This window comes from Meriones unguiculatus, chromosome 12 (assembly GCF_030254825.1).
Source record: "Meriones unguiculatus strain TT.TT164.6M chromosome 12, Bangor_MerUng_6.1, whole genome shotgun sequence".
NCBI lineage: Eukaryota > Metazoa > Chordata > Mammalia > Rodentia > Muridae > Meriones > Meriones unguiculatus.
Window position 1 is genome coordinate 45083158 of NC_083360.1, and position 17060 is coordinate 45100217.

Consider the following 17060-nt stretch of genomic DNA (forward strand, 5'->3'; position numbering starts at 1 on the left):
TCAGCAAGACCGTTAAGTGCTTTCTCTGCTAGAGTATGACAATAGAACGTTTTCTAAGTAACCTCTGCAAATTGCACAACAAAGTCATTGCCACTTTAAGAACTTTATGGATCACAGGACGATTGCTCAAAGTGACTTTGTAGGCACGTAGTATTTCGTGTTTGTTACAATTGTGTGATATGTAGTTTTTGTATTTGTTCTTGTCACACCAATTGAATGTGATTTACATACACTGAAAGTAATCATTTAAAAACTAGGGGCTGGAGAAGGCACAGTGGTTAACGGGGCTCTCTTCTCTTCCATAAGACCGCAGTTCAGTCCCCAGCACCCATTTTAGGCAGCTCAAGTAACTCTTACTCCAGGGGATCCGGTGCACTCTATAGGCCTCTTAGGATATGTGCGCTCACACCTACAGTCACACAAACATTAAAAATAATCTTAAGTTAGTGTCTTAGGGTTTCTATTGTTGCAACGAAGTACCATGCCAAAAAGGCCAGCTGGGGAGGGAAGGGATTATCTGGCACACTCTTCTATATCCCTATTCCTGTCCAAGGAAGTCAGGACAGAACTCAAACAAGTCAGAAACGTATCGCTCCAGAGGAAAGAGGTGATACACAGGCCACACAAGGTTGCTGCTTACTGGACGGACCAGCCTGCTTATAGAACTTAGGACAATCAGCCCGGGAGTGGCTCCACACATAATGATCTGGGCTCTCCCACATCAGTCACTAATTAAGAAAATACTTACAGGACTGCCTACAATCTGATCTTATGGAGGCATTTTTTAATTGCGGTTCCCTCCTCTCAGGTGACTTTCGCTTTCTGTCAAGTTGACATAAAACTATCCAACACTGTAAGAGTGGCACAGCCTGTAAACGCCAGCACTCCCAAAGAAGAAAAGGGTCGTCAATTCAAGGTCAGCTATATTACACGCAAGACCCGTTTTTTTTTTTTTTTTTTTTTTTTTAAAAAACAAAACAACTCACGATTCTGGCCTTGTACTTTGTATATATCCACACCCTCATTAAAAAACATTTTTTTAAAACAGTATTTTCGTAAGCATCCCTTGGCCAGTTATACTCTCTAAGGAAGCCCCTCAATAGGTTAATGTGAGGGGCACAGAGCTCTGCACCCAGCTTCCGTCCAGGAAAAGACACGGATAAGGTTGTAAGAAATACTCAGTTTGTATCCGGGGTGGGTGAGGGCAGAAGCCTAGACAAGATGCCGAAGCCTCCCTCCCCAGGCTTGCCATCCCGGCGGGAGACGATCTCTGCCTTCGCCTCCGGATGCGACGAAGGCGGGGCGAGCCACGCGACTGAACTACGCACGCGCGAGACTCGGGGCGACGCGGGCCCGGCCGGTAGAGGCGGTGTCATGGCGTCATCACCGTGCGACCGCTTTCCCGGAGACTGGTGTCCAAGGCTTTGAGGTACGTTGTGCAAAGCTGGGTTCGGGGTGTTGTCGTGCGCCTGTCACGGTCCCTTTTCCCGGGTCCCGGGATCGCGTCCTTCCTGAGGCCGGCTGGGAGGAGCCGAGCGGGGCTTCTCCGCTGTTCGCGCCGTCCCCTGCGCCTGTCAATGGCGGCCCTCGGGCTTTGCCTTGGCTTGGCCCCTGGTTTCTCTCTCAACCCGCCGTCCCCATTTTGCTTCGATTGTTAAAGTTGCCTTTCAAGGGTTGGAAACCGACAAGTGAAACCCCAAAGGTCATTATTTCCTAGCGTATTTCAAGCCTTCCAGAATGGAAGGTGGAAAGAATAGCTTTTTCACGCAGTTCTTACTGTTAGGCCCGAGATCGGAATCCTGCGGTGGCATTGTTGGCCGGTTTGAGATAACGGCTTTCTTAATTTTATTCTTTTTTCGAGGTACGGTTTCTCTGTAACAACCCTGGCTGCCCTGGAACTCTTTCTGTAGACCAGGCTGATCTCGAACTCAGATATCCTCCCTGTACATCCCTAGTGCTAGGATTAAAGGCGTGGGCCAACAGCTTCTTGCTGTACTGGGTTATGTTAAGAGAGTAATTTTTCTTTTTGATGTGTGCAAAGTTCAGCATGGCTCCAATTTCTGTTAGAAGATGGCTTTGATGACTTAAAATTTGTTGACTACAGTTTAGTTTTGGTTTGGAAAAGGTGTATTTTCCCAGGTGAGAAGTTTGTGGTGTAGTTATTGACCTATTTGGATTGAGTAGACAGAACTAAGTATCAACGATATATATTTTAATTTATAAATAACTAAGTCTTATTGAACTTTAGAAATTTAGAAAACTACTCCTAGTTGGTTGAATTGATAGATTGTTTTGTTATAAGATGGCAGTGTGAACAGTTTTTCTTTAAAGTAATAGAAATAAAATCCCCAAATCTGAGATGTTGTAGATGATGCGTTCCAGTATCTGTTAGGGACACAGTTTTCTCTTAATTGTTTTTAACTGTTTAAATTACTAAGTATATAGCAGTAGCTACTGTTTCCAAACATTTAACTTTAATTAATCAATCGTTCAATTAATTAATTTATTAATTTTTTGAGGCAGGATTTCTCTGTGTAACCTTGCTGTCCTGGACTCTCTTTGTAGACCAGGCTGGCCTTACAAAGATCTACCTGCCTCTGCCTCCCTGAGTGCTGGGATTACAGGCCTTTGCCACTGTGCTTGGCTGTATTTAACTCTTTATGTGTGGCTCTAAATAATCCACATTGGATTAAGATTTTGGTTATTTTCATTTTCATACACAATAACTAATATTATAAGCTAGTATTTTGAGCATTCTGCTAATGGACTACAGCTTTAAGAGTTTTACCAATATTATTTATTTAGTCACAGCCTTATGTGTTACTATCATTACCTTAGAGGTAGTTCTAATCAACAAGTTCCATGCTTTTGAGAAGATAGTCTTTTGTGTGTGTGTGCTTCTTATCTTTAATTTTGAAAACTTGTTGAAGTAAGAGAAGTTGATTCCCATGTGTCCCAGGCTCAAGCATAAGTTACAAGGAACTGCTTAAAAATATTTCTATTTATGTGCATGCACTCGTGCTTCTTTTTGTCTATATGCCACATGTATGTGGTTGCCAAAAAAGACCCTTAAAAGGACTTGGATTTCATGGAGCTGGAGTTACAAGTAGGTGGTTGTTAGCTGCCTAATCTGGCTGCTGGAAACCAAACTTAGATTCTCTGGAAGATGAACAAGTGCTCTTAACTGCTGAGCCATTTCCAGCCTTGTAATTTGTAATTTTATGTGATTATTTGTTATTTTTTTTTGTTGCTAGACTTTGCATATATATAAATCTGTATTGTGCTTATGTGTGGTGTACATGCATGTGTGTGTACACAGAGGTCCGAAGATAGTGCTTTCCTCCGTCGTTCTCCACTTTGTTTATTGAGGCAGGATTTCTCATTGAGACTCACTGACTTTGGCCAATCCAGGTAGGCTGCTAGGTGATTACCTGTTTCTGCCTTCTGAGTGATGGACAGCCTACATGCACAGCGGATCTGAATTTTAGTTCTCAAGCTGGGGAATGGGAGCAGGTGATTTATCCACTGGGCCATTTCTCTATAACTCCTGTCATGTGCTTTTAGCAGTTTAATACACTCTAGAAAAGGAAGCCTTGTATGTTCTTATTTTTTACTGAAAATTACAGGTAGCAACTATCACTCACCATTTGACCAAGATAGTATTTACTGAGAATATATATATATATATATTTCACCATTATTTTCTAAGATAATGCTGTATAAAACATAGTTATAAGAATAAAATTATGGTGCAGAACCTGCAGCTTGCTTTCTTGTTCCAAAAATGAATTAAATATATGTTGGATTTTCTTACTTTCACTAATATGGTAACTGTGTGGAACACTTAATTGCTATAGAGATGAAAACAGCTTTCAAATATTCATTACCATAATTTTCTCTAGAATCCATGTAGTGACTTCTTAATTTATGTAAATCCAAACTGGGACATGATGTTAAGATTCTACAAATTGTGTGGTGGTTCACACCTTTAATCCCAACACTCAGGGAAGCAGAGGCAGGCAGATCTCTGAGTTTGAGGCCACCCTGGTCTACAAAGCAAGTCCAGGATAGCCAAGGCTACATAGAGAAACCCTGTCTTGGGGGAAAAAAAATCTCCAAACTTGGGTCTCAGTTAACTTTTTGTGTGTATATTTGAGTTTTCATCTTTTCTGGGCTAACAGTACGTGTTAGGGTGGTATTGATGGTGAGCAGTGGTGGCACAGATCCAAGTAAATTGTGTGACCTTAAGAGTAAATTATTGTATTAAATAAGTTACACGAGATATTCAACACCTAAGGACTCAGGCCTTTTACCGAGTTCTTTTTCTTTCTGTCTTTATTTATTCCTTTAATGATCGGTTCCCATCTTATGACTTTAAATACCATCTGTTCATTGATAGTTTCCAATTTTTTAGCCAGCAGTGACCACTCCTCTCAACTCTAGGCTCCATACACTTAGCTTCCCACTCAAAACTTAACTTGATGACTCCACAAGCATCTGGATGAAGTCTATGTCTTACAAGCCTGCCCATCTTGTTTTGGGGGAGATTTTGTATTTGTTTATAACAGGGCTTCACTGTATATTCTAGCTGGCACTGAATTCAGGGTCCTCTTGCCTCAGGTCTCCAAAGCTGGGATTGCAAGCATGTACCACCATGTCAGCTCATGTCTTGGTTAGTAGCAGCTTCACTCTTCTAGTGCTAGTGTTACTTTATTCTCACAGCCTACAGTTCATCCTTAAGTGGATTCTTCTACCTATGCCTTCAAAATCCAACCCAAACTAGACTGCTGTTCTCCACCTTCAGTTCCCTCTGCCTAGCCAAGTAGATAGTTGATGCTATCATTTCATTCAAATGAGGATAACACCTCTGTAATTAGTCTCCTAGATTTCATCTAGCCTGTACAGCAGCCAGAATGACCCTATTAAAACCTAAGCCAGAGCATATCACTCCTGCAGAAAACTTTCCATTGTTTCATTTGCTGATCTCTTTCCTTCTTTCCCTGCCACGGCTCCCAGGCAGCTGTTTCTCTAATATACTTATTACTTCTTAGAGAATTTCATACATGCATACAATATGTTTTAATCATAATCACTCTCTGCTCTTCTCAACTCCTCTTACACCTCCCACCCCCAGCCCAGTCAGCTGTTTGAAAGGTGCTTTAGCAAGTCATCTTTCCTGGTATCCTGGTATCTCCATCTTGGATGACCATGTAGCTCCAGAATTGTAGAGATTTTACTCATTTATATTAAGGACAGAAGCAGAAACTGAATGTGGTGTTGGTGTGAGGAAAAGATGGGAATTGTGTTTGAGGGATGAGAGAGCCAGACTTTGAAGTTGCTTTCACGTTGTGTAAATGAGAGTTTTGTCCTGAAAGGATAAGAAGCAATTGGTGGCTCAGTGAAGCTGAATATGAGTGCCTGGTTAGACCATTGCCATGAACCCTCCCATCCCCAATCAATCACACTGCTATTTTTGTCTCCTTGACTCTACCGAAGAGTACTTCTTTGAAGATGGGTTTGCTCTCCTCAAGGTCCTGTATCTGCTAGTTTGTGGTGTCAGTATACCTGGGATCTCCTCATGTCATTGTAATTTTGTACTTCTGTGATTATTTGATTAAGGAGTATCATCTACACTAAGTATAAAAGCTTAGTGTAGTAGTTTATGCATCAGTGTATTCCAAGCATCTGGCACTGTGTTGTCAGTGTTTGAAACTTGTGTACGAAGTGAACAACAGGCCCTTGTGCCCTGTGAGTGTTCAGTAAATGTACATCATGGACATGCTAGTGCACACTGCAGGCTGAGGGTGGAGCAAGCAGTTAGTGCAGGAATTCGCAGGGAACTGATCATGCTCCCAACTGAGCTCTGCATTTGTGTCCTTTGTGAATTTTCTCAGGAATGCTAGCACACCTTGAGCTCCAGTGGTTACCTAAGGTTGAGAATTGTCTAGTGGACACAAAGGAATGCTAGGAATGTCAGCATCTTTGAAACAGCTGGTGGGAAGTATGGCCATACAGGGAGCTAAGATAGAAAAGACAATGAGATTGAGGAAGAATATACCTTTATGTTGGCTAGAAAATTCAGTTCTAAGGAAAATAAGACATTTTGGTTCTTTGAATGTAACAGAGCTAAAGAATAATAGGTTTGATTATAGCACTTGTTTGTTATCCAGTTAATTTCAAAATGTCAAACATGAAGCTCTTATTTATAAACGTATCATAACAGCATCAATCTTGGACAGTCATGGTTCAGAGAGCATAATAAGGCGCTGTAGAGGAATTTTAATCCAGCAACATGGCTACTTTGGCAAGGAATCACATCTAAAAACCTAGGTTTGTGTGATCCTACTGGAATACACACCTAAATTTAATCCCTCTGGCTGGAATGTAGACACACCTTTAGTACATACCTTTAATCTATACAAGGACGTCTAATTGAAGGGCAGACAAAGTGAAACATTTGACAGAATGAGTCAGAGATAGTATATTCCCAACTCTCATGTGGAGTGGAGGAGGGAACAATAAAGGAATATAATAGAATTTGTGCAGTTTTTTGCAGTTCAGTTTGTGAATTTCAGAGGCAGTTTTTCCAAGCAGAGCAATTCAATGAGAAGTCAAGAGAAGCCAATTTGAATCAGCCAGCTTCGAGAGGAGTTTTGAGCCAGAACAGCTGAGTTGAACCAGCCAGCCAGAGCTCAGAAAGAACTGGAAAGGGTGAGTTTATTCAGTAAGTCAGAGATGGAAAACATTCTAGGCCTAGGTTAGCAGATGGAGGCTAGCAGTTGAAGCCTTCAAGGTTCACACTTGCAGGTGATTAGATTGTATGGAGGCTAGAAGCTTCCAGGCCTAGGCCTAGAGATATTTAGATAGAAACACTCTGACTTCAGAGTGTTTACTATGTATTTGTAAAGCTTAGGTATGGCTCTTGTCCTATCATCTGAGAAAATAAAAAGAACGTTTACAAAGTATGCTGTCATGTCCCTGTTTTTCCTTCCTTGGAAGTAGCTACAATTAACAATTTATTTTGTATTTTTTAAGAAACTCACATGACTGCATAAGTATGTTAGTTTTCTGTTGGTGCCTTGAAAACATGAGATAAACTTAAAAAGAGGAAAGGCTTATTGGGCTCACAGTTTTACAGGTTTCGGTCCATGGCTGGTTGTCCTTGCTCTTGTATGTGACAGGGAGAGGCGGGTGGGGGCAGGTAGAGGAGAAGGGAAGGGAGAACCACCAAAGTCCACAGTCTTCTTGAACCTCTCCCACCCCAATATGACCACAAAACTGGCAGCCCAGTCTTACCTCTTGAAGACAGGGTTTCTTAAACTTGGTAAAGGTTTTTCTCCCAAGAGTGTCATGAGCTGTTATCCACAGCATGACATAGAACTTTCTGGGATTCATATTCAAGCCATACAACAAGTATGTCTCTGTACTCATGTTGTTTTCTTAAATAGAGAGAAGGTAATCTGAGGGTTAGATACATACAGAGTACAGCGATACGCACACATGTCAGTATCATAATGAAGCCCATTCTGGACACTGTAATTTTTTAAGTAAAGAAATAAGTGAGCTATACTGCTTATGCTGCTCCTCAGTTTTTACTTTCTGACGTATCTCAGGAATCTTTAAAAACTGTACTCTAGTGCTTTTCCACTATTACAGAGTGCTTTATTGGATAGATGATCATAATTTATTTAATCAGTCCATATTAATAGACATGCAGGCAGTTCTTGTCTTACGGTTTTGAAAAACATTGTAGTGGATGCCCTTTAACATTATAGTAATATAATGTAAATATACATTTCTGAGAAGTAGAATATATATATAAGATAAAAAGGGCCTGTTGGCCACCTTTTCTTATATTAGGTTCTGTTCTGCTTGTTTGTTAAATTGATTTGCAGAAGCTCAGTTTTCCTTTGTGCTACAGATATATTTTATTTGGATTTAGACCAGCTTTATGTGTTTTCACATGAATACATTTTAAAGAATCAGATAAACATGGAAATTACGATATGCCGAGGCTAGAAATGTAACGTTGAGGTAGGGTGCATACTTGGCATTCATGAAACCCTTGGTTCAATTCTCAAAAACCTGTCCTGCCCTCCCCAATGAAATTCAAATGTAAAGAAGGCCTTTTGTAATATAATCAAATGATCTGAAAAGTCAATCTTTATTGACAAAGTTCGATTTATGACAGTTGTTCAGCAACTGTGCAGGCATGGTGAGCCCCTGCTACCTTTTTCTCCTGTAAGAGAGTCATGTCAGTATTGTAGGTTATACCCTCTCTTCATCCTGCACTGCATGAACTGCATCTGTTCAAGACTCAATGTGACTACTATTTATTTTAAAGTAAATTTATGCTGTTAGGTGATTTCATCAAAATGTTTTTTGGTGTGCATCTTTAAATGACAGCTATTATGTGTCTACAATACCATTTCTATACACAATAAAATTATCCATAATTTTGATAATGTTACAGATAATTAGACTAACTAGATTATTTTATGAACGAAAAATTAGAAGTCTACAAAGAGATTTAGTGACTTATCCAAGGTAACAGAGTCTGTGACAGTAAAAGCTCAAGTGTCAGCCCCAACCTTTGCTTGCAGCTAATTGTTAAAATGCTTAATTTGAATATAAGCTTGAATTTGAAAAGAAATTGTAGTGATAGTTGATAAAAGACTTTTCATAGGTAGATTTCTGTTTTAAGTTTAATACAGTGAACTGCCAGAATAACACCTAAGTTTTAAAAAGCTAAATGAAACTTAAAAATTTCAGAGAGATTCACTTTGCTAATTTTTTCAGCACACATTAAAGAATGTATTTATCAGAATTTCATTAAAAATTATGCTTTCAATACAATGCCTTAAAAGTAGTTTTCCCCACATTTATTTTTATTTCTGAGGTGCTGTCTCCTTTTGAAGAGTCTGGCCTTGAACTTGCCTGTGGCTGACCTGCTGGAGCCTGGATCTCGTGATCCTCTTGCTCCTCTTGCTGAGTGCATATACCACTGATCCGGGGGAACATGGGTTTTGCTTACTGATCTGTGGTGTTATCATGTTTTCGGAGCTTTGAAAGTCTCACGGCTTGATGTGTGTCAGCATGGATTCTTTCCCCCTTCTCCCACGTATTTTTAGGGTGGTAGCTGCTCTAGACTCACTTGCTAAGCTTCACTTACTGACCTTACTCAAAAGTACATGTACTTTTCATTTTCTTTCTGAAGCCCTGTCTCCAATATTAATTCTGAGAATTTCTGTTTTCAGTTGGTGACAATGGCAGGTGAAGAAGTGAATGAAGACTATCCTGTAGAAATTCATGAGTCCTTATCCGCCCTGGAGAGCTCCCTGGGTGCCGTTGATGACATGCTGAAGACCATGATGTCTGTGTCTAGAAGCGAGCTGGTGCAGAAGGTACTTTGAAGTCTACTTCCCACAGATGAATTTCATAAGACAGAAGCATTTGGAAGAAACAGTCGATTGGGAACTTGATTTTGAAAAGCCAGGAACACTTGCAGCATTCTTTTTGACAGACTCTGTCTTTGACGACGTTTTATATATTATAATGATATTATCAGAGTTTCTGGAAACATTGTAGTACAAAAGCAATGATTAAGTCATCTCTTCTGTCCTTAGTCTTGCCTAAGCACCCCCACCCCCACCCCCACAGGGTTTCTCAGGCTGTTCTGCACTCACTTTGTAGACCAGGCTGGTCTTAAAATCACAGAGATCTGAGTTGGGATTAAAGGCGTGAGCCGCCACCACCCAGCCAGAGGTTTATTTCTTTTGCCTAAGCATTTTGTTCTGCATCTTATATGTTAGTGGATCGTGAACAATGCTTATATTGAATAATTATTTTTCACATAAAGGTGTAGATTGTAACTCTGAAATTGACATAATTTAGAAGAATTTTTCTTAGACTGTATAAATTCCTTGTTTTACCAGAAATGATACCTGAAGTGAAATTTTTTTAGCAAAAACTAAATCACTAGTTATATTTGAGTATGTATATGTATCAATGAAAAAAAAAGAGGCCATGAATCTGAAGGAGAGCAGAGAAGGATATATACAGGAGGGCTGGGAGGGAGGAAAAGGAAGGGAGAAATGTTGTATTTAAAGTACAGTTCCAGAAATAACCCAAAAGAATCATTGGTTAAGAAAGCATTTTTGTGTAAATTATTTCTAGGTCATGTTATTAGTGTATTATAGGAAGTGAGAAAAAAAAAAAACATGCCTTTGCTACTTTGTGGCTGGGGAAAAGTTTAGTGTTATCTGCTGGTGTTCACAGTCTGTGTATCTTTCATTCTCTTGTTTCCTTCTGTTGTTCTAGTTGGACCCACTTGAACAAGCAAAGGTGGACTTAGTTTCTGCATACACACTAAATTCAATGTTTTGGGGTATGTATGTTGCTTCCTAGTCTATTAGAAAGTATATTACTGTGTCAAAGGGGATTTGCTTTTAAGAACTAGCCATTGACATAGAATTGTCTTTCATAGTAATTTTTTTGGTCATATTTTTCTTTTATGTCAGAATACAGGATGCCAGTGAGCCACACATAAACTTAATATTTTATAGAGGTTAAATAATTTGAAGTTTAATTAACTATGCAACTTTATTTCTTTGAATAACTAGAATTTCTTTAATTACAACACTCTTACTATTATATATATGACTTTATTACATGGGGTCTTTGTCTTATAGTTTATTTGGCAACTCAAGGAGTTAATCCTAAGGAGCATCCAGTGAAGCAAGAACTGGTAAGATGTCTATGATTTATCCCTATTTATATGTGTGCTGTGTTACTCTTGAGTTTCAGTCATCTGGCCATTATCACACTGATTAGGGAGATCAGAATTAGGGCAGAATGGCATAATTCTAGTAATTATTTATAACTTTCATATTATTTTTCCTATAAATTCTTAAAATTTTATCCATCTCCAGGGCTACATTAAAAAAAAAAAAAAACTCTTACACAATTCTTAAAAGTGTATTCCAGTTGATTTACTAGCAAAGATGGGAAAATTTCTCTCCTACCTTTTCAATTCTTCCATTAACTCATTTTCTCAGCAGTAAAGAATTCAGTTCAGCAACAAAGCTAAAAGCTTTTTTGGCACCAGCTATATGTATACTGTCCAGTAATTCTGCATCAGTGACATTTACAACCTGTAATAAATCTTTGAGGTTTGTCTCTGTATTCCATTTAGATGTATAAGTACAGTAAATAAGATCTAATATCTTGGAGTTTTTGCTGACTTCAAATCAAATCATCCAATTTGAAGGAGAAAAATAGAAATCAAATTTATACTTACCGTATTGACTTGGCTTTATGAATAAGAATTTTAATTAATTTATTCTTTGTGCACATAAAACATAATGTACATACATAATGTGAAACACACTGGACATTATGTCCTTGTTTTCAAGTCTTATAGTAGCCAGTAACATGGGTTATTTACACCTTATTAAAGCATAGGTAATTTACTTAAAATGAGTAATCCAGGCCTTTTTTTTTTTAAATTCATTTAAAAATATATATAGACCAGAATTTTTTAAAATTCTTGAGGGAAAATAAATTTATTCTTAGATATAGTAGTTGTGAAAAAATAAGAGAAAGGCATAAAGGAATCTATCTATCTATCTATCTATTTATGTATGTTTTATTTGACCTATGTTACCAGCTTTAAGAAATACAGGTGTCTAGATTCCTAATAGTGTCCTTTTATGAAATTATTTTTCAACACAAAGTTAGAGTACTCAATATTGTGTTTGTAAAAGGATAAGACCATTTGTCTTCGTTTTCCTTCAGAATCTACTTTATGAGAGCACATTAATTTTCTGGATAAGGATTGGCAAATAAAAAAAGTCATTCTTAAGGTCATCTTTTTGACCTTGCAACAGACATTACTAATTGATTACAGAATTAGAGGAAATCTGTTTGCTATTTGTCATATGCATCACAAATGAGAAAACAGTCACTTTATTAATCCAGTAATATTTGAGTGGTGATGCCTCAGAGAAAAAGCTCAGGAATGTAGCAGGTACCACGCTTGTAATAAAGGAAAACACACAGTAACCATAATAAGATAAACACTGCATATATTGACTATTAATTATTCCAGATGGTAAAAAAGTATTTTATGTGGAAAAGGAAAAAAAGCAGAGCAGATATAGCAAATTGGAGTACCCAGTTTTAAGTAGTGAAGGGAGGACCTCACTGATAAGATTGACAGACTAGAAGAGAGGGAATAGCTGGGTCGATGTTTGTAGGCAGAGCAGTAAGCAGGGCAGAGGTCCCAAGCCAGGGTACACAAGAGAACAAGGGACCCAGAGAGGGTTTTGAGCAGTTATTCAGTTTTGATAATGAAACAGTTGTAAGGTTCTGTATTTTATTGTGTTCATAAGGCTATTTTATTTTAACAAAACTTGTTTCTGAGTAATGATCAGTCATTTAATATTTCAGGGCTTTCATCAATCTTATTTCACCATTTGAAGTATAAGATTTATTTATTTTGAATAATACTTTTAGGAGATTCAAAGCAGTCCAGAGACCTCTTGTGTTTCTTATCTTTAAAGTCTGTGTATTTTATTAGAAAATTGCATATTCTTATCAGTAAGAATTATGAAGCTGAATAAAAGATATATTTTCATGCTGCCTATTTTAATTATGACCCTAGACAGTAACATAAAATAAATATAAATCCTGCTCTACCCATTTTCTGTTTAGAAAAATGACAGGAGAATTTAACTCAGATTTTAGAGTTTAGATACAAATTAAAAATAAGAATTTAGGTTAATGTTAATTAAAACAGTAGAACTATATATAGAACAAACAGTAACATGAGCCTTTCTCTGGAAGAGTTCAGAACCCTTCTAAAATGTTTGTGGTTGTTTTTAGACAGGGTCTTGTGGAGTCCAGGCTGACCTTAGACTGGCTGATTTTGAAGTCTTGGTCATCTTGCCTCTGTCCTCCAAGTACTGGGACATCAGGGTGCACCCCATGTCCACTGCAGAGACTTTAAATATGTATTTCTCCTAGACTGTCAGCTCCAGGAGAGCAGGGCATGTGCGTCCTCTTCATTTGCAGTCAGTGGAACTCTGAACTTAATGGACAATGAATAACCCTTGTTGATTTTCACTGAGAAAGGCTCTGATAAAACCCAGCGATGGTGAACAGCCCTGGAAGTCATTGCCATCCCTCTGTTTTCTTTCTTTTTCTCTCTAAGGAAAGAATCAGAGTCTACATGAACAGAGTCAAAGAAATAACAGACAAGAAAAAGGCTGCCAAACTAGACAGAGGTGCCGCTTCGAGGTTTGTCAAGAATGCGCTCTGGGAACCGAAACAAAAAAACACACCAAAAGTGGCTAGTAAAGGAAAAAGTAAACACTAACCTTCTGGTTTTGATGTACATGTTTTCAAAAAGTACATCATTTTTATCAGTTTACAAAGTAAGTAGTTATGTGGCCATGTAACGTTTAAATGGATTCCTTTTTGAATTCATATGTAAATTTACGTATTTGTGATACTGATTTTTTTTTTTTTTGCTGAGAAAGATTATGTTGTCTATTGATTTTCATATAAAGCATCATGATGTTTTTAATATTTTAAGATATTCTATAAGCAATTGTGAAATCCAAATGTTCTTTGTAAACATTTGTAGTGTTTTAAATGAATAATGATATTATGAAGTGTGCTGTCTGTAGACTAGAGTTGTAAGGACATCTGTTTTCACTAATGATGATAAAATGCAATGACTTAAATACCCGCTTTGTTTTCTGTTTATTTTGTTCAACTTGTTTGTATGATTTTTATTTTTTGGAGTAATTGCTATCTTGATATTCAAAGTGCAAAATTGAAACCTTAAGGCTGTACTTTAATTCTTCATGTTCCATTTAAAATAAAATATTCTCATTAACATTGATGGAAACCAAGGCTGTGTGTCCTGGCTGGTTTTGGCTTGATTTGCTCTTGATAAATGTTGTAGCTGTGTAGCTCACTTGCTATCTACTGAGTGAATAAGCATTCCAGAAGAGGAAGGTGTGAGGAGCTCAATCAGGTAGACAATGTTTTCAAGTCCTGTTCTTCGATTTTCCTGTTCTCACTCATTTAGATTTTTTTTTGGCAAAATATTTCCTAGGCCATATGAATATTTTGAGCTAAGTTTCTTTATTAAATACTGCTCCCTTAAGCACAGGAGGAATCAAATTATATTTACATTCTGATTTTTCCAGAATATTTGTTATGCTACTTATTAAACTTTTTTAGTGTCCGAGCCCATATAACTTTGCTGCCCTCAGCCCACATCATCATGTGTAGCAATGCCAAGTATAGCCAAGTTCTTTCATTTTTGAGAATAAAAGTTGTTGAAATTGCCTGTGATTAATTTTTTATAACTTAACTTTGAATATATGAATATCTTGATTTAGTTAGCAGATAATGGAAATGGTCTTAAGTTATAATGGACTTTGAAAGGCATGCTAAAATCTGTGATTGATGAATAAGTCACCAATAGATGCAGAAATTCTCAGCTCTGGTATCAGATACTTTTTCAAAGTGAGAGAACATTTATGAACATTTGCAGTTATTTCAAGTTTGCCATTTTAATTCTCTCAAATTTCTAGCTAGTTTTAAATAACTTCATTAGAAAATTATGTGCTTTATTAAGACAATTATAGCATGCATTCTTAAGAAATACTTATCTTGTATTTCTCTTTTTAAATTTTATAAAGAAAACTAATGAAAAATTTTACATGATCACAGAAAATCATTAGCTAAAGTATTTATTTCTGAAAGTCCAGCTCTACATCCCATTACATTGGAGATCTTTAACTATTTCTTTCAGCATTTATTTGTAGAAGTAAAAGATTTTGAATCTGTTCCCTTTTATTACATAGAGTTTGAAGTAATTATTACAACATACGAAGGAGCTGAATGGTAGCAGTTTATTGGGCTATTTGTTCCAGAGATTAGCATAATGACCATCCATATTGCTAAGCATTGTGCTCAATTCTAGATTTCAGCGATGAAATCTGCAGCCCTTGCACTGTTTTTATGAAGAATCACGGAGCAACAGCCCTTTTCAGTCTCTGGAAGTTAGAGGAAAGTATGCTCATGAGCCTTAGCCAGAGCCATACAAGATGGTAGCTCATCTGTTGAATGTAGAGTAGTTAGGGGTGACAGTTTATTCCAAGTGATGCTTTTCTCTAAGGGTAGGCCTTATGCATTTAATTATTAATCCTCTTGGGAATTGACTGTTCACAGCTGTTGGGTAGTCCAAGATTAGACTTGTAGATACTGATCTAAATGAAATTTTTAAATATTTTAAATGCAGTTTTACTCTTGTTCATAGTTATAGAGTAGAAGATAGAACATGTTAAATAAAATTTGAAGATTGAATCATGGTTACATTTCTGGAATTAGGTCATATCAAGTAGATAGGTTTTTAAGAAACTGAAGTATAAAAATCTACTTAAGTTACTAAAATGAACTGATACTATTTCTAACTACAGCTTTTAAAATTGTTTAGAGATATGAATACTTCAAAAATGGACAATGTACTAAAGATAATTTTTTCTTAAGTAGGTTATTGAAGAAAAAATACTTCGGGATTGATCATCCATGATTCTATTAAATTGTAGTTTAACAAAATAAATTCCCAGAACTTGTGATTTTTCAAAGTATTACTAATTGAGAAATATTTGGCTTATGATTCTAAACATTATTTAAACAACAGGAAGAAAAAGAAACACTGACTGTCACAGCAGAGGGAATAATCTTGTCCAGGTGTATCAGTGGCCCTTCCTAGTGGTCTCAACAGTGCCCTGGCTTGTGTGGATGTGCAGTGGATGTAGATGATACGAATATTCCTCTTTCCTTACATTCTAATCTAAGACTTGAGTTTTGGGACAAACCATATGTTGCTTAGTTAGTAAGTATCTTACAGTTGTCACTGGCAGTTAAAGTAGAACTTGACACATCTCTGTCTTTCTCTGTCTGCCTCTCTCTCTTTGTTCTGTAACTTGCTAGAAGACCAAGCCTCAGTTTTCTGCCTCTTAAGATTTAGTTTTATTTTATTTGTGTGTTTTGCCTGCATGTGTGTATATCACATGTATGCAGTGCCTGAATGGGCCAGAAGATGTTGGATTCCCCGGAACTGGAGTTACACACAGTAGTGAGCAGCCACGTGCTCTTGGGAACTGAAGTTGTATCAGCACCGGGGTGTGATCTTAGGCACTGAGCCATCTCTCCAGACCTGGTTTTTAAAAGATGGAAAGATGATGCTGAGTAAACTCCCTCCTCCCAGTAAGCCTTGAAGTAGACGTCTCTCAGCAGGCCTGCGGAATGTCAGCTTCACAAAGTGATATATATTTCAGATGGTGTACAAAATGTGGTGGTGGAGAAATAGGCTTTTACAAATGAAACATTGAAGAGACTTTATTATTCACTTTTCAGTTTAGTGTTGCCTTTAAGGTGCACCGTTTCATTTTGTCGGCTACAATAAATGACAAGGAAATTGAGGATAATAATTCAACATTTCAAGATGCCGCTCTCGTAATGAATGTAGACCTACCCAGGGCTTGGATTTAAAGTTTATAGTCATAGAGTACTTTAAAGCCACATATCCAGGAAATCCGTGGGGAGAGGATTATGAAACAGAACACTCTCCTTGTGTGGATGTCCTCAGCTGAGATATCTGCTGTTACAATGTCACTGCAAACAGAAGCCTGTTATTCTCAGGTTGCTGTGCAGTCCAGTTCATCTTGGAGTTTATTAAAAAAAAGGATTGGTTATTAAAATAAAAATGATTATGACAAGGAATATGCAGTATAGAGCAAGGGCCCTGGTTTGCTGAGAGGCCTTACTGTCATGGGTCAGCTTGGTGGTCTTGCATTTGATGCTTTGAGTTGTTTAAACTGAAGTCATCTGCTACCCTTCCTTGTCTCACTGTTTTTAAGAAGTTATTTAAGCACATAGTATACACAGATGCCTACTAGATATTTTTGAGGTAGTGATGCTTGTAATTTCAATGATTTGTTAGAGGGTCAAAGAGCATAGAGTATTTTATAACTTCC

General features: G+C 37.5%; 1 protein-coding gene across 1 annotated transcript; it reads left to right on the forward strand.

The window, feature by feature from the left end:
- The first annotated feature begins 1302 nt into the window (after positions 1 to 1302).
- Positions 1303 to 13919, forward strand: C1d (C1D nuclear receptor corepressor). Its single transcript, XM_021654144.2, has 5 exons — positions 1303 to 1429; positions 9258 to 9404; positions 10321 to 10387; positions 10692 to 10747; positions 13214 to 13919. Exons 2-5 carry the CDS (start codon positions 9267 to 9269, stop codon positions 13376 to 13378), a joined length of 426 nt encoding a protein of 141 aa, XP_021509819.1. The 5' UTR covers positions 1303 to 1429; positions 9258 to 9266; the 3' UTR covers positions 13379 to 13919.
- The last annotated feature ends 3141 nt before the right edge of the window (positions 13920 to 17060 follow it).